The 22,386-nt window shown below is 44.8% G+C and overlaps 2 protein-coding genes across 8 annotated transcripts in view; one reads left to right on the top strand and one right to left on the bottom strand.

Moving 5' to 3' along the window:
* pla2g3 (phospholipase A2 group III) overlaps positions 1-22,386 on the top strand; it is a 58,636-nt gene that overhangs the window by 16,951 nt on the left and 19,299 nt on the right. The window contains exons 5-7 of one of the 2 annotated variants that reach the window (XM_063034500.1): positions 3,313-3,442; positions 6,230-6,358; positions 9,772-11,880. In XM_063034500.1, coding sequence (XP_062890570.1) covers positions 3,313-3,442; positions 6,230-6,358; positions 9,772-9,985 — 473 coding nt within the window. In that variant the 3' untranslated portion in view covers positions 9,986-11,880. Of the gene's footprint in view, positions 1-3,312; positions 3,443-6,229; positions 6,359-9,771; positions 11,881-22,386 lie in introns of those variants that run through there. The other variant, XM_063034501.1, reaches the window with a different exon arrangement.
* The window catches only part of inpp5jb (inositol polyphosphate-5-phosphatase Jb), a 111,566-nt gene continuing 101,253 nt past the window's right edge, over positions 12,074-22,386 (bottom strand). For 5 of the 6 annotated variants that reach the window (XM_063034494.1, XM_063034495.1, XM_063034496.1 and 2 more), the window contains 2 exons: positions 21,055-21,159; positions 12,078-16,065 (listed from right to left, as the gene is read on the bottom strand). In XM_063034494.1, the coding sequence (XP_062890564.1) occupies positions 15,277-16,065; positions 21,055-21,159 (894 nt within the window). In that variant the 3' untranslated portion in view covers positions 12,078-15,276. Of the gene's footprint in view, positions 16,066-21,054; positions 21,160-22,386 lie in introns of all 6 variants that reach the window. The other variant, XM_063034499.1, reaches the window with a different exon arrangement.

Below are 22,386 nucleotides of genomic sequence, written 5' to 3' on the forward strand. Positions count from 1 at the left end.
AAAACTTTTCCAGAGAAATGCTTCCACTTTAATGCATCATGCACGTGGTATTACGTCTGTTGGTTTGGTTGAGAGTATCCATCCACAATTTTTCTTTCTCGACAGAACTGAGCACTAACAATTTTCCAGACATTCCCAATCCTTGCCAAATGGCTTGGATCATGGACGTCCTTTCTGATTGATTCAATGTATCTAAGTGGAAGCTGCAACCATTTGGAAGTTGCTGGCAAATATGCCTCTGATTCTCAATCTTGGCTTCTTATTGAAAATCATTGGACAGAAAAGAAAAGCTAAGCATATTTTAAATGTTCTAAACACAAAATAATCTGCAGATGTTGGGGTCAAAGCAACACCCAAAACACGCTGAAGGAACTCAGCAGGTCGGGCAGCATCCGTGGAAATGATCAGTCAACGTTTCGGGCCGGAACCCTGACGAAAGGCTCCGGCCTGAAACGTTGACTGGTCGTTTCCACGGATGCTGCCCAACCTGCTGATTTCCTCCAGTGTGTTGTGAGTGTTATTTTAAATGTTCTGTTGTTTGATTTATTTAAGTGTAGAACAGCTTGTAACAACTTGATACAAGGTAAATGTCCCGATATACGGCAGCATAGGAAGACTGAAACCTGAGATGTCCCAGTGATTACAGCTGGAAGTCTTATACCAGCAATGTCACACTGTGCAATTCTAGCTTCTGTGCTCTTAGTTTTAAAAACTGAAACATGCACTAATATAACTTCATATTTTAAATGTACATCACGATAAAATTTCGACTTTCATTCAGTAATGTAGCTCCTGAGAAGATAAATTCACAAGTGCAAAACTAGAATTAATATAAAACTGTCTCCTTTTTCCCGAATCTACCCAATTTTTGCTTTATTTTATTTGCAAATCAAAATGATTTTCACCATTCCCCATTCCTGTTTCCTCGCTCATCTCCTTACCTGTCCGAGCTCCTTCCTCTTCCCTTTCTGTCCTCTCCAATCAGATTCCCCCTTCTCCATCCCTTTGTCTCTTTCACCAATCAACTTCCAGCTCTTTACTTCACCCCCACCCCCTCTCTTGGTTTCACCTATCACCTGCCACCTTGTACTTCTTCCTCCCCCCCCCCCCGCCCAACTTCTTACTCTAACTTCTCCTCTCTCTTTCCAGTCCAAATGAAGGGTCTCGGCCCGAGATTTCGACTGTTTGCTCATTTTCATAGATGCTGCCTGGCCTGCTGAGTTCCTGCATCATTTTGTGTGTGTTGCTTTGGATTTCCAGCATCTGCAGATTTTGTCATGTTTGAGATTTTGACGTAGTCAGAAATGGTGTTCAGGAGTAAAATTACTCTTTGACTAATTTAGCCTGAGATAAAGTGAGTTGAGTAGAATCAAGTCCAATGCACTTTAATGTAGGTCACAAGAATTGTTGTATCATGCTGAACAAAGGCAGCCTTCTACGATGTATTCATAGTAGCCACACGGTTTTGACACAGTGTTTACATTGCAGGCAAGACTAGTCTCTGACTGCACATTTCTTCAGTTTTCTTTAGGTCAATTCTCTTGTCTACCCAGTATTTTCAGTAACATTATTTGAAGACTCCCACAAAGACATGCAGATAATTATTTTTCTCTTCACTTCATATTACTTGGCTTCACTAAAACAGGGAACTGCCCCTCTCCACCCGTCCCTTGTCCTCCACCCTGTCAGCTGTTTTTTTTGTTGAGATTTTCAATTGAAATGACCATTGTGATTCACTCGAGCAAACACCCAGAAGAACCCAAATCTCGTTTCGACTGGGGGCCCCAAGCAGCCCTTCCAGGTGAGGCAGCACCTCACCTGCGAATCTGCTGGGGTTGTCTCTTGTGTCCGGTGCCCCCGATGAAGCCTCCTCTGCGTTGCTGAGACCCGTCGTAAACTGGGCGACCACTTTGTCGGGCACCTCCACACCATCCACCACAGGCATAACTGCTCAGTGGCCACACATTTTAATTCCCATTCCCCTCCTGACATGCGTGTGTCCGTGGCCTCCTCTTACACTCTTACGCCATGATGAGGCCACCCACAGAGTGGAGGAGCAACACCTTATATACCATCTGGGTAACCTCCAACCTGATGGTATGAATATTAGCTTCTTCCAGTGAACAAACTTCTCCCCCCCACTTCCTTTCTTCCCGACTCTGGCCTTCATTTCTTCTCACTTGCCTATTACATCCCCCTGGGTCCCCTCCTCCTTCCCTTTCTCCAATGGTCCACTCTTCTCTCCTATCAGATTCTTTCTTCTGCCCTTGGTCTTTCCCACCCACCTGGCTTCAACTATCACCTTCCAGCTAGGCTCATTCCCCTCCGACCTTTTTAATTCAGGGATCTTCCCTCTTCCTTTCCGCTCCTGATGAAGGGCCCCGGCCGGAAACGCCAACTGTTTACTCTCTTCCGGAGATGCTTCCTGACCTGCTGAGTTCCTCCGGCATTTTGTGTGTGTTACCTAGAAGGCAGGTCTCTGGAGTGGAACAGAATGATGTGTATCTTAAAAGTAACATGCAGTATCATAAAACTAAAACAAATCCACTTCAAACTAAATTATAAAACAAACACTAACCCTGGTCTTTGAGAGGACTATGCTATCCTGGAGTTGGAACTCAGCAGGAAATAAGTCTGACATTTGCAGTTCTTTGTCATTTAGGTACGTAAACATTTTACAAAGGCAGAGGTATCTTGTGCTTCTTTAAATATTTTGCTCACTTCTCATTCTTCCATTTAACTTTGGACATCGTGACATTAACTCTGGCTGGGGAGATCAATGTATGTCGTGGGTCCATCAAATATCTGCAAGGTTTTCCTTAGTGCCATCACACCACAGAAACTGTGCCACATCACGACCATTAGATGGGAAAGGAATTTAGATTGGGTTGTTCTCCCCTTTAAAATAAAACCTCCTTGGTTGAAGGCTCCAGTGATTATATTTATTGATCACTGGCTGATACTTGGAGGAGACAATATGGAACATAGGAGGCACATTGCAATGTAATTTCATTTGTGGATCCCAAAGTTCCAATTGCTTGCTTATGACAGATGCCAGTGATCCATCCAGGATCTGCATTGGATCCAGGCTAATCTGGTGTATGGTATTCTTCTGCTGCCGTCTGGGATCTCTTAATCAAATGAAATTCTTTAATCAGTCCAGATCAAATTTCCGATAGGGCACTAAAACCATATGAGGATTTTCACAAGTGGAGTTCAATAGTGGTAGAGTTGAATAAATTGAAGGCGAAAATCAATTTTCTAAATAGTTTCCATTATTGACTTCAATAAAATGTATTACTCATTTTGCAGGTGGTTCCCGAACTTGCAACTGTTACAAGCCTCTGGATCGTTGTGTGGCCAAGATCTTGCCCCAGGAATTCAAGTTCTCTCTTTACAACCAGGAATCCAAAACCCTCTATCACTGCAAGTGTATGAGAAGGTAAGGCTACCCCTTCACTGGTTAGTTTGGTTGTTAAGCCCGGGCTTGATCCTGTCTCATCAAGTTTGCTGTGAGTTCTGTGATAATGTTCACTATTCAATTAGTCCACTTCACGTTGATGCCCCAGAACGTGCTCCTCTCCTTTCAAATCAATGTGTTCTAGGTCAGATTATTCCTTTCAAGTTGGTCCGTTGTTTCACTTGTAGATTACAACGTTTTCCCTACTGCTAATGTTGGACTAATAGGTCAGCTGTTTCCAGTTCTTTCTCTCCTTGTTTCTTAAATAGTGTGGCCACATTCCCCTCCAATACATACACAGGAACAATTCAGAAGTCTGCTAGATCCTGGAAGATGATAACCAGAGCATTCACTATCTGTAAAGCCACCTCTAGTGTGGTATCACAAACACAAGAAAATCTGCAGATGCTCGAAATCTTGTGTGTTGCTCTAGTGTAGCACTCTAGCTGCAGCAAGACAGGTCATAAAGCACTCCAATGGATGAGTCGGATGGCTCAGCACATCACTAGGACTTGGCTACTGGACCTGTAGACAATCTACAACTCTTGATGCCTACTGCACGCTCATAGCATCATTAAAGACCCATCCCATCCCCGACACAGTCTGTTCAATCACTTGCCATCTGATAGGAGATGCAGAAACATCTTAGCCAAGACAGTAAGACTGAAAAACAGCTTCTTCCTGAGGGCTGTTGTGCAGCTGATTAATTCCACAACCCGATTTGCCAATGCTCTTCGAGTGTTATGAACTGCTATAGAGTCTTATCAATTTTTTAAATTAAGCCATACTGCATGCATTGTAAATATCTGTTTTGCACAGACTGGAGTAGCACTGTAAATCTTATTGTCTTGAGCAATGACAATAAAGTGCTAGTCTATTGGCTATTAAGCTTGCCAACTTTTCCAGTAATATTTTTAAATTGATATTTAGTTCTTCTGGTTCCTTGTTTTCTGATAAACCTAGAAGATTTTGTGGTCTTCCATGAAGACAGGTAGAAAGTAGCTATTTTATTCCCTTGTCATTTCCATATCCTTCATGTAAATTCTCCTGTTCCTATCCTTTGGGTACTTAATAAAGTCTTTTACAGTCTCTTTTGTTTCTTACCAGATTACTTTCATATTCTATCTTGTGTTTATACATTTAAACTCCTTGGAGTTCTAAATGTAATCTAAAATGCTGAGTTCTAAAGTCCTTGGGGCTATTTGCATTTCTGCCAAGTTCACACCACTATTTTTTAACTTTCTCTAATCAGCCATGGAGGAATAATTGGACACTTTGATTTTTATATCGTTAGGTATACATTTTTTCAACTTGCCTATTATGTCTTTAAGTGCTCACATTGATGCCCACCATCAAACTTTGCATTCTCCCAGTCAACCATAGCCAACTTTTTTTTTGTTCTGGATGACCAATGTTTGCATAGCTTTAAGAAGCTAGTTTCAAATTGGAACACACTAAACTGGATTCAGAAAAAAGTTTGATTTTACTGCATCCTTCACAAAAAGGTAATCAATTTAATTTCTCATTGTACAAAATATCCAAAGTGGACTTTTCCCAATTGATTTCTCACATATTGACCTTAGTGTCATGTGTATGTTCCATGACTTCATCTTTCATGATATTACAGCAATTTGATTTTAAAAAATCTCCCATGATTAGTCTTGCATGTACCTGTCATTTCTTGTTAATTCATGGCAAGTTGAAAACTGTAACTAGAATCAGAATCAGGTTTAATATCACCAGCATATGTTACGAAATTTGTTGTCTTTGCTGCAGCAGTAAAATGGAATAGACAATAATAGAAAAAAATCTGTGAATTATAGTAAGCATGTGTGTATATATATGATAGTTACATTAAATAAGTCGTACAAAAATAAAAATTAAAAAAGTAGTAAGGTATTGTTATGTCCATTCAGAAATTGGATGGCAGAGGGGTAGAAGCTGTTCCTGAAACATTGAGGGTGTGCCTTCAGGCTTCTGTACTTCCTTCATGATAATCACAATGAAAAGAGGGCACGTCCTGGGTGGTGGGAGAACTTAATGATGGATGCCGCCTTCTTGAGGCATTGCTCCTTGGAGATATCCTGGAACTACAGAGGATAGTGCTCATGATGGAGCTGACTGAGTTTACAATTGTAGCTTATCTCGATCCTGCGCAGTAGCCCCTCCCCACCCCATACCAGACGGTGGTACGGCCAGTTAAAACGCTCTCCACAGTACATCTGTAGAAACTTGTGAGTGCCTTTTGGTGACATACCAAATATCCAACCTAGAAATAATTCCCATCAAAGTTTTCTGCCCTTCGATATCTCTTAGCTTGGACCAATACTACAGTGTGTTGTGCTTTAGAATACCAGATGAGTTCTTGCCGCTGCTTTGATCTTCATCCTTACTGATAGTGGCATACCAGCCCATCAATTTCCTTTTTGACTCTCCTTTCTAAATGTCAATGAGCCTCAAATATTTAGTTCCCACAGACCCAGCTCTTCCTGACCGAAGGTTATGAAGAGAAGGCAGGAGAATAGGGTTAGGAGGGAAAATGATTGAATGGCAGAGCAGACTCGATGGGCTGAATGGCTTAATTCTGCTCCTTTGTCTCATGGTCTTATTTTGGTCTTATCGTGTGACCAGCAAGAAAGGACGTAGTAATCAATTTTTTGTGCAGAGATTGTACATATTAATAATGAGAGTGCCCTTCATCAATTGGGGCTTGATGCAATGTCTGATTAAATGTTGCTACTCTTTTTCTCTGACCCTTTTTTCTTTCAGGTTTGCAAACCAGATGAAGATGGAAGTAAGTGTGAAAATGGTGAAGGAACTGTTCTTCAAATCTGTGTCGCAGAGTTGCTTCCAGCTGAAATCGGTGCCAAGGAATTGCAGCGGAGAAGGACACGTTCCGTGAGTGGTGGATTTGACTGTTGTGGCCCCGGTGGGAAGGGGTTTGAAAGTAAATGTCAGTGCGTGGGATTCCTCTAACAGTGAGAGGTTCTAAGAGGCAGCTGTAAGGAAGCCAAGGAGTGGAGCTGCCATCCTTGAAGCAAAACGGCACCTGATACACAATGTACCTGCAAAGCAAAGTTTCAAATCTGTTAATTTCTATAGATGTGTCATGGAGTGCATTCTAACTGGCTGCAGCACCGTCTGGTATGGAGGGGCTACTGCACAGGATCAAAGAAAGCTGCAGAGAGTTGTAAACTCAGCTCCATCATGGGCACCAGCCTCCGTAGTATCCAGGACATTTTCAACGAGCAGTGATAGCGTCCATCATTAAGGACCCCCATCACCCAGGACATGCCCTCTTCTCATTGCTACCATCAAAGAGGAGGTACAGAAGCCTGAAGGCACACACTCAGTGATTCAGGAACAGCTTCCTCCCCTCTGCCATTCGATTTCTGAATGGACATTCAACCCATGAACACTATATAGACTTACTGTAATTCACAGTTTTTTCTCTATTATCATGTATTGCATTGTACTGCTGCTGCAAAGTTAATGAATTTCACAAGCTTTGCCAGTGATATTAATTCTGATTCTGATGTCTAAGAATTCTGACACTTCGATCAGAGAGTGTCTGTGGAGGGTGAAGTAGAGTTAATGTTTCTGGTACTTCATCAGGCCTGGAAAAGTAACAGGAGGGGCAGGGAACTAATTTGAAATATTTTGTACAAATTATAGAGGGGGGAGAGAACAACGAGAATGTCAGAGACACCACTGCCTTCAGTACAGCTTGAGTGAAGTGACACAAAATGGTAGTTGATCATAGCTCCTCTGTCTGGAGGGGAGTAAAGAGACGGGGGTGAAGGGGGACAGTGGAGAGAGGAGCTCAGTGGGCTGGAACTGAGGTGCAGAGCTCAATGAAGCCTGTGCTGACACCCCTTGTATCATAATAACCCACAAAATAAGGAAAAGGGACACAATGAAATGAAATTTTAGACATCAGCAGATGAACAAACAGTATAGTTTATCTGAATAACGCACAGGCCTGGGGGAGGTAGTCCTGGCTGATCACAGGTGGGAGAAATGGGGACAGAGTCAGAAGGGAGAATCAGATCTGTTTTATAATCTCTGTCTTGCAGCAGCAAATTATTATAAAGTTATTATAAATTATGAAGTAAGTAAATCATGCAAAAAAAGGTATAATGAGTTCATGAACTGTTTTTGCTGTATCTCTAAGTCAGGGTCAGAATCAGGTTTAATATCACCAGCAAATGTAAAATTTGTTGTTTTGCGGCAGCAGTAAAATGGAATACATAATTTAAAAAACTGTAAATTACAGTTAGATACAGAATTATATATATATATAAAATTCAATAATTAAATTAAATAAACAATGCAAATAGAGAGAAAAAAGTAGTGAGGTAGTATTCAATCTCCAAGAGGATCGCAGCTTAGTCATGGTTTGGGGGCTTGTGTGCGTCAGTGACCCGGAGAGCTACGTTGGCCGGAGTCAGGGCTTTACGCTTCGGCTGCTGATAGGGTCACCCACGCCAAACAGGTCAAAGGGCAGAGGTCTGACTAAGAGTGGTCCATCGGTCCTCCGGGTTCGGGGGTTCAGCTCAGGGCTAACAACCCTGACTGGTCAAACAAAACTGTTACAGAGACAGCAATGAAGAATCCTTCTACATCTGAAGCCCTGAACACTGAGCTTCAGAGATGGGGGACCTTCATTGCTGTCCTAATTGTCAATGGTGTAATCGGCAGTAAGTAAGTAAGTGTTCACGGGTTCAACGTCCGTTCAGAAATCGGATGGCAGAGGGGAAGAAGCTGTTCCTGAATCACTGAGCGTGTGCCTTCGGGCTCCTGTACTTCCTTCCTGATGGTAGTAATGAGAGGAGTGCATGTCTCAGGTGGTGAGGGTCCTGAATGATGAATGTCCACCTTCTTAAGGCACCACCACTTGCAGATGGCATCTGCAGCAGGGAGGGTTATGTCCATGATGACTCTGGCTCGGTCTACAACCCTCTGCAGCCACTTGCGATTCTGTGCATTGTAACTTCCTTACCAGTCTATGATGAACCAGTCAGCATGGTCTCCTTGTATATCTATAGAAATTTGAAAGAGTCTTTGGTGACTTAAATTCCTAATGAAGTAGAGTCAGTGGTATGCCTTCTTCATAATTGCATCAATGAGTTGGGCCTGGGACAGATCCTCAGAGATGCTGACGGACAGGAACTTGAAGCTGCTCACCCTTTCCACCATTAACCCGTCAACGAGGACTGATGTGTTTTCTCCCAACTTCTCCCTCCTGAAAGGCCACAATCAGTTCCTTGGTCTTGCTAACACAGTGTGCAAGGTTCTTGTTGCAACACCACTCAACCGGCTGATCTTGGGTGCTCTTGTGTGCCGCCTCGATGCCATCTGACGTTTTGCCAGCAAGTGTTGCCACCTGCAAATTTTAAAATGGCGTTTGCGCTGTGCATAGTCAAACAGTCGTGACTTGGGGGGGGGGGAGATAGAGAAGCAGTACGTTAAGCAAGCATTCGTGTGATGCATCTGTGTTTTGTACACTGGTGGAATGCCCAAGTGGTTATTATTTGATTATGGATTTCTTGAGTATGCTCCAAGAAAATAAATCTCAGGGCTGTATATGATGACATTTCCTTTGATAATAAATTTACTTTGAACTTTGTTGATTGTCAGTGAGAAGCCAGTGTTATCACTGATCTGCACTGACTGTGGTCTCTCAGTGAAGAATCTGAGGATCCGAATGCAGAGGTCTGGGGTTTAGAAGCTTGGTGATGGTGTTGAATGCCGAGCTGTAAATCGATAGTCAGAGGCTTGACATGCAGCTTGCTGCTGTGGACCAGTTGGTGAGATAAAGAAATTGCAGTTGCTCAGACGGGAGTTAACTCTAGCCATAACCAACCTCTTAAAGCACTTCATTACGGTGGATGTGGCTGCTACTGTTTGATAGTCATTGAGGAAGTTCGCCCTGCTCTTCCCGGGCACTGTAATGATCGATGCCCTTGGCACAGGTTTTCAGAAATGTGTCAGGTACACCATCAGGGCCTGACGCCCGGTAAGCATTCATCCTCTTGAAGGATGTTCCTAGACTGCGATCACAGGGTCAGAACGAGCATCAGGTTTATCGTCGCCAGCTGCCTTGGGAATTTGTATAGTTGCAGTGTTATATTCCCCATACTTGTGTCCATCCAAGGGCTGTAATAAGGACATGAACACAACAGTCCACATAAAATGAAAGGGTTTGCTTGGTTTGTGTGCAGTCTAATCTGAGCGTGGTCTCAGTCTGGCTGAGTAATTTGCACACTATCAATCACTATTGTTCACTACAAACATGATTTTCTCTACAGGTGTGAAAGTCAATCCAACTCCACCATGGCTATTCTCTCCAAACCCAGATATCTACAGGATATCATGAAAGGTTGGAGGACTGCCGGCGAAACCCTGTTTCCGTCACCAGATGAGCAGCAGAGAAATCAGAATGGAACATTTAACAGCACGGACTCCGTTAAGCTGTATCATCGCTGTTTACAGATGATTCGTACTTCAACTGTAAAATCTTAAAGGCTGCTTTCTGGGCCACGCAGTGTGGGTTGTGACGCAGACACGGAACAGTACAGCCTGGATGTTGTGCGACCCCCTTACTCTTAAGATCAATCTAACCCACATAGCCCTCCATGTGCCTATCTACGGGTCTCTTAAATATCACTCATTTATCTGCCTCTACTACCAACCCTTGCACTGCATTCCATGCACCTACCAGTCTTTGTGTGCAAAAAAAAACATCTGATATATCCCACCTATACTCTCCTCCAATTACCTTAAAATTACACCCCCCCCCCCCCATATTGGCTATTCCCACCCTGGGTAAGAGTCTCTGGCTGCCCATTCTATGCCTCTTATCATTTTGTACTCCTCTATCAAGTTGCCTCTCATCCTCTTTGTGATTTTATGAATATTACGTGGCTCCATGAGTCTTAGGAGGGCAGCCGATGGTGCAGTAGCATCCACACTGGACTTCAGGGTGAGTGGTCCTAGGTTCGAATCCGGCTGGCGCCTTGCTCGTTTTCCATCTGGTTTGAGCGCCGAGCTAGCAAATTTAGCCTTGTAAAAACAGACAAAATGCTAAAGAAATGGCAAGGTTGCCCCCTGATGTGCCAGAGTGGCACTGGAGGATAGTCTGAGTCTTAGTGGTAGGAAAAGGATGCCTTGATAAATATTTTGTCTCGGGGTGCAAGTCTATAGCTCCCTGAGTGGCATTGAGTATAAAAATTGGTAAACAACTATGTAAAACTTTGGCCTCCTCTACCGTCATGGAGACCAAATCTAGGTTGGAGGAGTATCACCTCCAACCTGATGGCATGAACTTCATTTTCTCTAACTTCTGCCCCCTTTTCCCTTTCCAGTTACCCTCTCACCCCTTGTCTTCTCCTCACCTGCCCATCACTCCCATATTGTTCCCCTCCTCCTTCCCTGCTCCACTGTCCTCTCCTATCAGATTCCTTCCTTTTCAGCCCTTTATCTCTCCCAGCTTCTTACTTCAACACTCCCCCCACCCACCTTCCCCCTCACTTGGTCTCACCTATCACCTGCCAGCACACACTGCTCCCCGTTCCCCCCACCTTCTTATTCTGTCTTCCACCCATTTCCTTTCCAGTCCTGAGGAAGGGTCTCAGCACAAAACGTCAACAGCTTTTCACCCTCCACTGGTGCTGCCCGACCGGTTGAGTTCCTCCAGAACTTTGTGTCTGTTGCTCAAGATCCCCGTCATTTGCAGAATCTCTTGTGTTCAAAACTTTGAGGGCACATTTGAGATATTGCGTCCAGTTCTTGTTGCTGCATTACAGGATGATTTGGCAGCTTTACAGAGGGTGCAGAAGAGGCTCACTGGGATTTTAATTGGATTAGAAACTACTACTTAGAAGCTTAAGTTGGACGAACTTTAATTGTTTTATCTGAGATATTGGAGAGTTAGTGGCAACTTGATTGAAGTTTATAAAACTAGGAGAGGCAAAGACCGTAAGATACAGATCCAAATTAGGCCATTCGGCCCATCAAGTCTGCTCTGCCTTTTCATCACAGCTGATCCATTTCCCTCTCAATCCCATTCTCCTGCCTTCTCTCCATAACCTTTCATATCCTGATTAATCAAGAACCTATCAACCTCCGCCCTAAATATACCCAAAGGCGTTGACTCCACTGCCACCTGGGGCAACAAATTCCAGACTCAGCACCCTCTGGCTGAAGAAATTGCTCCTCTCCATTCTAAATGGACATCCCTCTATTCTGAGGCTGTGCCCTCTGGTCCCAGACTCCCCCAGGTATAGGAAATATCCATTCAAGCCCTTTCAATATTTGACAAGGTTTCAATGAGATCCCAACGCTTTCTTCTAAATTCCAGTCAGTATGGGCACAGAGCCTTTAATTGCCGCTCATATGATAACCCTTTCATTCCCAGAATCATTCTCGTGAACCCTCTCCAATGTCATTACATCCTTTCTTAAATAAGGAGCCCAAAACTGCTCACAATATCTATCTCTAATCAGTCCATGTCTATCCAAAGACTCATATATACAGTCCCTTAGAATACCTTACAATAACTTTCCCGCTACTGATGTCAGGCCTATAATGTCCTGGTTTTCTTTTAGAACTTTTCTTAAACTGCAGAGCAACATTAGCTGTCCTCCAATCTTCCCTATACCTTAGCTGTTGCTGAGGATGATTTGAATATCTCCGCTAGGGCCCCTACAAACTTCTGCACTTGCTTCCCACAGGGTTGAAGGGAACATTTTGTTAGCTGGGCTCACCCGTCTTGTAAGGACACTGTCCAGAAGAAGGCAATGGCAAACCACTTCTGTAGAAAAATTTGCCAAGCGACCACAATCGCCCACATCATATGACACAGCACATAATGATAATGACCCATGATAATGAGATTGGTTGAAATTGGAAGCTTGGTTAGCACAAATACAAGACCAGAAGACTTAGGCACAGAATAAGGCCATTCACCTTATGGAGTTTGCTCTGCCATCCATTCAAATCCAACTGAATCATAGCGTCGCCAAAGATCCTCTGTTCTGTGCTGTACTGTTCCAAAAATGACTTGACTCCAACAGGACTTTGTCATGAACCATTCAGAATATGCACAAAAATCTCTGTGAAGATTATACTCTAAACTTTATTGTTAAATCAGAATGAAAATGTTTACATCCACAGAGTACACCATGTTTCTCAGCTGCCTTCAGTCAATGGCAGAGGGGGAAGACTTGCACATAACGCGCCCACACAGGAATTCTAGCCAGCCACATCTCAAAATGTACAGGACGTAGGAAGCCTACAACAAAAGTGAATCCAGTAAATTTAATAAATTCTTCATATCCATAGTTCATTGTCATATGAAGCCTTCACAGTTTAAAAAAAATTCCTGTTATGTGCACTGCCTCGAGGTGCAGGGAACATTGGCCCTAATTAGTAATCCTGTCAGAATGATTCTCCTAGTGATGCTAGACTTCACAATAAACTAGACAGAAAATGGTTACCGATTTCCACAAACCGAGGGTGGGGCAAAAATCACAGATGGAATGTTGTACACAGTATAACTGGGGCCCAGTAACAATGTCGTTCAACAATACTGAATAACAGTGAGCGATGGGTGAGAAAAGTCACTCTCTTTTGCTGATTCCTCAAGAGTTTTCTACTGCTTGCTTTTCAGTTGTGTCCTAGAGCACAGAACAATGCATTCTTATACATAACGGGTGTACATCATTACAAAAGAGACTTTGTCCAGGTTGAAGAATCCCTATCTTTACTGAGGAGTCCTGGTTCAATTGAAGAGTTCATGCTTTTCTCAGAATTATGTCAATCAATTCTGACGATCTTCATCAACGAAGTCTGGTACGGCATCCAGTGCCTTGAACTGTACACCAACTACTGCCAACATATTCACAAAAACAGCAGAGCAATAAATTATAATATTTTACACAAGGTCGATGTAGCAATATCCATTTCTTTGAGGACTATTTTCTGTTTTTTCCTACATCAGTCAAGCCTAAGTACACATTTGCTATAGTTTTAATTCTCTCTTGGACGATCCTCCGTTGTCAATAGCCAGGCAAAGCAGAGACCTGGCTCCTGAGTGTGATGAGGGGATGAGTGAGTGGACTGCTCCGCACACTCATCTTAGCAGCCACCCACACGAGGGCCCAGGGAGATTGACAAGAGGTTTTAATACAGACCAGCTTTGCTGGTGAATCTGGGGGAAAAAAAAAAAAGAATTTGTGGACAAATTGCATGTGCAAAGTGGAAAACTTGGAAGATACAGTCCAAGTTTTATTTAAATCCTAATTTAGATTAGATTAGGTTTATTTGTCAGATGTACATCAAATCGTACAGTGAAATGTGTCGTTTCACTTAAGTGACCAACATAGTCGAATGATTTTGCTTGGGGCTGTCTGCAAGGGTTGCCACACTTTTGGCAAGCCTGCAGCTCACTAACCCTGATCTTAACTGTACGTCTCTGGAATGTTGGTGGGGGTAACCAGAGCAAACCCAAGCGGAAAAGGGGAGAACGTACAAACTTCTTACAGACAGCAGTGGGAATCGAACCTAGATTGGTGATCACTGCCTCTGTAAAGCGATTCTCGCTGACCGCCGTGCCATCGTGCTGCCCCATTATTTATTTGGCAATTATGAATTTGACAGGCTTACCAAATGGATTGAACATTTCAAGTGGGGCGGGAGTGGTGGCTGATGGGCATTTAAATCCGCTGGGACGACCTGACTGCCAGAAAGTTGGCCACATCTTGGTGAGGTGGATTTCACTCAAGACTCTGAATAGCAAAGGCACATACCCAGACCCACAGGGGTCCATCACTAAAGATTGACAGTGGGAGCCGATGATGTCATCTACACTTTAACTCCAATCCTACAGTAGTTAGAAAAGGTGTCAAAGACATCACTTTAACCCCAGTCTAGTTACAGAAGGTGCCACAATGTTTGTATCAATAAGATGCAAAGGGGCATCTGCTGGTTGAAAGGGACCACACAGTAGGAGCATCTTATCCAGAAAGAAAAGACCTCCCCCCGCAAATGCATTCTTCCGTGAAACATACAGTATTGTGCAATCATCTTATGCACATATACATTGTATATAGTCAGGGTGCCTTAAGACATTTGAACAGTAAATTTATGTATTGCACTGCACTGCTTCTGCAAAAAAAACCATGATGTATGTGAGTGATGATAAACCTGATTCTGATCTGGGCCTCTGTTGTGGACTGAGAGTGGGAAGGGGGCAGGGAGAGGGGAATCGTGCTTGGGAAAAGGGGGAAGGGAGAGGGGAGGGAGCGGGAAGCCCCAGAGACACATTCTGTCATGATCAATAAACCAATTGTTTGGAATCAAATGACCTTGCCTGGTGCCTCCGGGCTGGGAGTGTCTACATCCATGCCACATCCCGCCCCTGGCATTCCTCTGCCAACTGTCCCACACCCCTCCCACGACACTCCAGCCTCACCATTCCCAACATCCTTTGCTCTTGTCAGATTTACAAACTTGCTCTCTGCTCCAAGTTGACGAAAGTTTGTCCTGTGCAAAAGTCTTTGGCATGCCGGGCTACATACATGTGCCAAAGACTTTTGGATAGTATTGTACATACAGCAGGAAGGCAAGAACAGGCAAAAAGGAAACTAGGAGCAGGGCTCGCATTTCAATTACATTTCACAAATGGTTCCAGAGACTCAGGTGGGAGCTCAACTCCACAATAAAAATAAAGCTGATTGCTCTACACATCTTTAAACTATGAATAACAATTACAGTTTGTGCTTTGTTGAGCTGTCAAAGTGGAAAGCGAACTTTTATTTCAGTGTTGCTTTTGGTGATGGGTATTGGACAGGTTTCAGCTGCAGCTCCAGACCTGTACTGCTTTCTCCAAACGCCATGGTATGCTGGTTGCCAGCACCTCTCTCTGAAGTCTTTGCCGTGCTCCGGCCTTCACCAGCCTCTGGCCTGTCGTGAGTACTGGAGGCCCTAACGTTGGGACTTGGCGATCTGGAGTGAAGGCTCTTGCTGCTCGAGGAATGACCTGCCTCGCCTTGCCTCGCACCTACCGCTCCAGTCCCAGAAGGTGTCTGGGGGAGTTTCGGAGACAGGCGGGGATGCTGAGCACTGTCGCTGTCGTGCGGATGCAGAACCTGGCTGGCAGGCCTCCCAGTGCGGCCGGCAGCCGTGTCAGCAGCAGTCTGACCTTTCCCATGAGCTGCTGAGTGTTTCAACACAGCTGGGCCTGTTGGTGAGGGCACGTCACCAAGGGCAGCTTCAGGATTCAGGCCATTCCCCGTGGCGGCTCTGGCTCCTGGCTCTTTGAGATGCCTGGCTTTCGACGCCTGGTCCCCCCGTGGTGAAGGACTGCGGCTTTTGCTCTTGGACTTGGAGCCCACTCGGAGGTTGAGGCCTTGCAGGCTCCTGGCTATTGGGATGACCGGGCTCTTGCTGCGGCTCCTGCTCCTCCCCTTCTTCATTTTGCCCGGACTAGGGCTGCGGGATTTAGGGCGGATCAACTTCAAGGTGCTCATCTCCTCCCCGTCGGAGCTGGAGTCAGAGGTGTCGGACTTGCTAGAACTAGAACTCGAGGAGGGCAGAATTATCTGTGGGGGGATGGAAGAGAGAGAGACAGAAATGAAATCTGATTTTGAACTTCACGCAAACTTTGCACAACCTCTTTCTACACATGGCCCCTGATACCTGAGCAAAGTCTGGTTGCTCGTCTGACTCTCTGCTGCAACAATTTGGGAATAATTCATAAAAAGATCACGGTGTCACATACACCATTGGACACTGGTCTGTAGAATGAACCTCTCCCCTTCCCCGCGCCCCTCAAAAAAAAATTTAGGATAAGGTAAAGAACATGCTTTATCTTATGCCCGATGGTTTCAAATGCTAAAATATAATTTTACTACCGACGTCTGTGCAACAAAGAGTGAATAGACCTAATTCTAGTTTCCTTGTAGTCCCAAGCAAGAACTCTTGTGTGATTTTATCTTCTAGGTGCAGGGACGTCTGGAACCTCTGATCATACAGAACCAGGGGTTAGACTCAGAATAAATGGTTGGCCATTCAGGATGGCGATGAGAAGAGATTTCATTGCCCTCAGAATGCCAAGTCTTTGGAATTTTCTAGTGAAGAGAGCTGTGTCGACCCAGCTGCTGTGTATCTTCCTGACAGAATTAGCCTAAATTTTTGGCTTATTAATTAAGGCACATGGGGCTTGTGCAGAAAGTGGAGCTGAGATAAAAGATCACCTACAATCTTGCTGAAAAGATCCCTTTGAAAACTCCTGCCTCTATTTCTGTGTGTCCTTATGTTAGAAGTTGTGAGTTCAAAGCTCACTCCAGGCACTAGTTTGACGCTGATAATCCAGTGGGGAGTGTTGAATTCTTACAGATGAGACATTGCACTAAGATCTTGCCTACCCTCTCGGGCGGAGGCAAAATATCCTTTGCAATATTCAAGTAATATTCTCCTGATCATATAAGACCAACACCTAAGAAAAAGTTGTCTGAATCCCTGTGACATTACTGGTCATGAGACCTCACTGGGACAGATTTGGGCTGCTGCATTTTAAAACACAGACCAATAAAACCAGGAATGGGCCCTTTATTCTGAATCAAATAAACTAGTAATTAAATGCCTAACTAAACAAATCCCTTCTGCCTAGTCCAGGGTTCCCAAACTTTTTTTATGCCATAGGTTGGCATATGGCCCGCAGGGTGGGAACCCTTAGCCTAAACAATCTCCATATACCTCCATTCTCTGCACATTCATCTGCATATCTAAGAGCCTTTTAAACATCTCTATTGTAGTTACCCCCACGACCACCCCTGGTACCCACCCTCGAAGTGCCCTACACATCTCCCTTGAACTTGTTCCTTCTATTTTAAATGCATACCATCTAGTATTAGGCATTTTGACCCTAGGGAAAATATACTTGCTGTCTACCCTATCTCATATTTCTTCAGTGGTTTGAACGGGGCACGACTGCGCAAGCGCGTGGACGTCAGTCAGTGAGAACAGTGGGAAGAGTTTAAAAGCAAGAAGAGTTCAAAAGGTGACAGTTATTTCTTCAGTGGTTTGAATGGGGCACGACTGCGCAAGCGCGTGGAGGTCGGCCAATAAGAACAGTGGGAAGAGTTTAAAAAGACAGATGTATACAGTGAGGGTCGGAGGAGCGGGCATCAGAGTAGAGGGAGACAGGGGAGGAAGGCTTTGGCTCAATGGGGCTCCGGCGATAAAGGGTTGAGGCGAGGTAGGAATATGTGTAGAAAACAGACAGAAAGTATGTGTGTGAGGCTCAGCGTCAGATGTGGGAGGTCCTGGAGACTCCCAGCCTCCCAGACGAACATGCATTGAGCTGCAGCTCCTAAAGGACCAGATTAATGAACTGGAGTTGCAGCTCGATGACCTTCGTCTGGTCAGGGAGAGTGAGGAGGTGATAGAGAGAAGCTATAGGCAGGTAGTCATACCGGGGCCTCAGGAGACAGTTAATTGGGTAACAGTCAGGAGAAGGAAGGGCAGGAGTCAGATACTAGAGAGCACCCCAGTAGCTGTACCCCTTGACAATAAGTACTCCTTCTTGAGTACTGTTGGGGTGGACGACCTACCTGGGGGAAGCAACAGTGGTCGCACCTCTGGCACGGAGTCCGACTCTGTGGCTCAGAAGGGTAGGGAAAGGAAGAGGATGGCAGCAGTGATAGGGGACTCTATAGTTAGAGGGTCAGACAGGCGATTCCGTGGACACAGGAAAGACCCAGGCCCGGGATGTTTCTGATCGTGTCCACGATATCCTGAAGTGGGAAGGAGAACAGCCAGAGGTCGTGGTACGTATTGGTACCAATGACATAGGTAGGAAAAGGGAGGTCCTGAAATCAGACTACAGGGAGTTAGGAAGGAAGTTGAGAAGTAGGACCACAAAGTTAGTCATCTCAGGATTATTGCCCGTGCCACGTGACAGTGAGTATAGGAATAGAATGAGGTGGACGACAAATGCGTGGCTGAGGGATTGGAGCAGGGGGCAGGGAATCAGATTTCTGGATCATTGGGACCTCTTTTGGGGCAGGCATGACCTGTACAAAAAGGACAGGCTGCACTTGAATCTGAGAGGGACCAATATCCTGGCAGGGAAGTTAACTAAGGCTATAGGGGAAGAGTTTAAACTAGCATTGCTGGGGGGTGGGAACCGAACTGAAGTGACGGAGGAAAGGGAGGTTGACTCACAAGTGGAGGAAGCTTGGAGACAGTGCGAAAGGGAGGATAGGCAGGTGATAAGAGAAGGGACGTGCTCAGACCAGTGTGGAGGGCTGTCAGAGGTTACAGCAGGACATTGATAGGATGCAAAACTGGGCAGAGAAGTGACAGTGGAGTTCAACCCAGGTAAGGGTGGGGTGGTTCATTTTGGTAGGTCAAATATGATGGCAGAATATAGTATTAATGGTAAGACTCTTGGCAGTGTGAAGGATCAGAGGGATCTTGGGATCCGAGTCCACAGGACACCCAAAGCTGCTGCGCAGGTTGACTCTGTGGTTAAGAAAGCATACGGTGCATTGGCCTTCAGTAACCGTGGGATTGAGTTTAAGAGCTGAGAGGTAATGTTGCAGCTACATAAGACCCTGGTCAGACCCCTCTTGGAGTACTGTGCTCAGTTCTGGTCACCTTACTACAGGAAGGACGTGGAAACCATAGACAGGGTGCAGAGGAGATTTACAAGGATGTTGCCTGGGTTGGGGAGCATGCCTTATGAGAATAGGTTGAGTGAACTCGGCCTTTTCTCCTTGGAGCAATGAAGGATGACAAGTGACCTGATAGAGGTGTATAAAGTGATGAGAGGCATTGATCGTGTGGATAGTGGGAGGATTTTTCCCAGGGCTGGAAAGGCTAGCACGCGAGGGCACAGTTTTAAGGTGCTTGTAAGTAGGTACAGAGGAGATGTCAGGAGTAAGTTTTTTTTTTACACAGAGAGTGGTGAGTGCTTGGAATGAGCTGCCAGCGGCAGTGGTGGAGGTGGAGGTGGATACGATAGGGTCTTTTAAGAGACTGCTGGATAGGTACATGGAGCTTAGAAAAATAGAGGGCTATGGGTAAGCCTAGGTAGTTCTAAGGTAAGGACATGTTCGGCACAGCATTGTGGGCCGAAGGGCCTGTATTGTGCTGTAGGTTTTCTATGTTTCTATAATCTTATAAAGTTCTTTAACATCTCCTCTCAGTATCTGGCACTTCAGAAAGAACAACTAGAGTTCGTCCAACCTCTCCTTATAGCAGGGTGCTAGGGTGGAGATGTATCTCTTCCAAAGGAAGTGTAAGGTGCTCCTTTCTTCTGCTAGCCTGCAGGTCAGCCTTGGGCAAGATGTAGAACCACCCGCCCCCCGATCAGAGTCATGTGAAGCCATGGGAGGAGTTGGTGGATGGTCGTATGAGCAACTGGTTCACATCACAATTTCTGATTATGCGGCCACGGACACCAGCAGACAATCGCTGAAAAGTATTGATAATAGCTGGGGTCACCTGTCTTGTAAAGACACTGCCCAGAAGAAGTCAATGGCAAACCAATACTGTGGGAAAATTAGCCAAGAACAATCACAGTCATGGAAAGACCATGACTGCCCATGTCATACTTCACGGCACATAACGAACAAATGAACAAACTTCTAACCCAGGCAGCATCCTGGCAAACTTCCTTTGCACCCTCACCAAAGCCTCCACATCTTTTCCTTAACATGGTGTCCAGAATTGAATGCATTACTCCAGATGCAGCCCAATAAGAGTTTTATAAAAATACAAAATAACTTGACTTTTGAACTCAACAAACATCTGTATTCGGTAAGCACCCTGAAAAATCTAATAATATTTCTTTGTAACATTCAGGAAAGGACAATGCTCCCAATGTTTCTGCAACCTCTGAATATCTGGACAAATAGAACTGGCAAACATTGAGTGCAAGGCAGTCAGACCCTCCTCTATAATGATGAACTCACTATATATTTTCGTAAACTCAGGGCAGAGCCCCTGCTTGGACCTGTTACTCATTTGACTTGCTAAGTTCCTCCAGCAGAGTGAGAGACTGTGAGTGTGAGTGTGTGTTGCTCAAGAATGGTGAAGGATTTCTGATGGCCACAGTGGAAGGAAGGATCAGAACTTTCAGCAGAGGGAGAAAATTCAGTTTTGCAAACAAGATTTCTTTACAGCTACATGTGACTGTGGGCTTACAAAGCTAGCAAGGGTGTCGTCGGCTTATTTTCAGCAATGAGTCTGGTTATTTGCCACCTGCCGCTACTGGCTTGGAGGATCAAGGAAGGATTTGCACAGCAGAGCTAGAGAAGAGTCACCAAGCACAAGTCTAACTCCTGCTTGTTTCACTGCAGCGGAGCAAGCGCTTTGTTGCCAAGCCGTCAACTCGATTGCTGCTGGATAGAAGCCTGCCATGACAGCATCCCCCGGATGCACACACCTGGACACTGGTGCGTTTGCCTACACGCACTGTGACGCTCATTTGTGAAATGCGTTCTTGCACACGGTAACACAAGCACATGCAGCAGGGAGAAGTGGTGCAAATCAGGGGCAGATCTTGGACTGGGTGCTCTGACCTGGAATGGCTCGGTTACTCCCACAATGCTGTTGAAATTGTTGCTGTAGTAACACAGGATGTACTCCCCGGTGCCCTTTGGCACGGAATCCTCACTGAACATGACCTGCAGAGACATGGAAGAAATTCCGCAACAGTAATAGCTGGAATTTAACACCCTTTGGTTTGCTGATTCTTATAAGCGTAGAGTATTTTATAAGTGGAGAGAGAATTCAAAAATCTGAGGTGCAAAGGGACTTGGGAGTCCTCGTGCAGACTCTAATTTGCAGGATGACTCAGTGGTGAGGAAGGCAAATGGGATGTCAGCATTCATTTCAGGAGGACTAGAATATAAAAGTAAGGATGTAATATTGAGGCTTTATAAAGCTCTGGAGAGGGTTGGAGTATTCTGAACAGTTTCGGGCTCCTTATCTAAGAGGATGTGCTGACACTGGAGAGGGTTCAAAGGAGGTTGATAAACTTGTCATACGAGAAGCATTTGTTTGCTCTGGGATTCAGAAAAAATGGGTGACCTCATCGAAACCTATGGAATGCTGAAAGGCCTCAATAGACTGGATGTGGAGAGGATGTTTCCTATGGTGAGGGAGTCCAAGACCAGAAGACACAGTCTCAGAATACAGGAACATTCATTTACAACGGAGACAAGGAGGAATTTCTTTACCAGAGATTGGCGAATCTGTGGAGTTCATTGCAATGCGGAGCTGTGGAGACCAAGTCATTTGGTATGTTTAAGGCAGAGGTTGATAGGTTTTTGCTTGGACTGGGCATAAAGGGTTACAAGGAGAAGGCAGGAGACTGAGGCTGAGAGGGAAATGGATCAGGATGAAATGGCAGAGCAGACTCGATGGGCCAAATGGCCTAATTCTGCTCCTACATCTTACGGTCTTATGGTCTTAAATGTCACTGTCTATTTGGGCAAGATTAAGCATGCATGTGTCAGCATTCTGTAGAGGCCTTTACAGAATAAAACCAAAAACCACAAAAACTAAAGTCATTAGACAGTGTGATTTCCATTCCTTGAAGCCCAGAGTAATCTGTGACTGGCATTGAATATGCATCTTAATCAATCAAAATGCTTGATAATGAATTCCTAAATCCAGACCTAGTTTAAAGGGAGAGGAACCTCACTTTGACTTTGAATCAAACACTGCACTCCTCGAAGGCTAGTGATGGCCTATTGCAGCAAGGAAGGGCATCCATGAAAAAGATCAATTGCTGGTCTCTGTTGCCAGGTAACAGAGAGGGAACCTCAGCTGCGATTCTTGCTCCTGATCAGTGAACTCCCACCATCTCACTGAGGGCACTGCCAAACTCACAGCGTGTGAGCCAGTGC

Source organism: Mobula hypostoma, chromosome 27 (genome assembly GCF_963921235.1).
Source record: "Mobula hypostoma chromosome 27, sMobHyp1.1, whole genome shotgun sequence".
In the NCBI taxonomy this organism is placed as follows: domain Eukaryota; kingdom Metazoa; phylum Chordata; class Chondrichthyes; order Myliobatiformes; family Myliobatidae; genus Mobula; species Mobula hypostoma.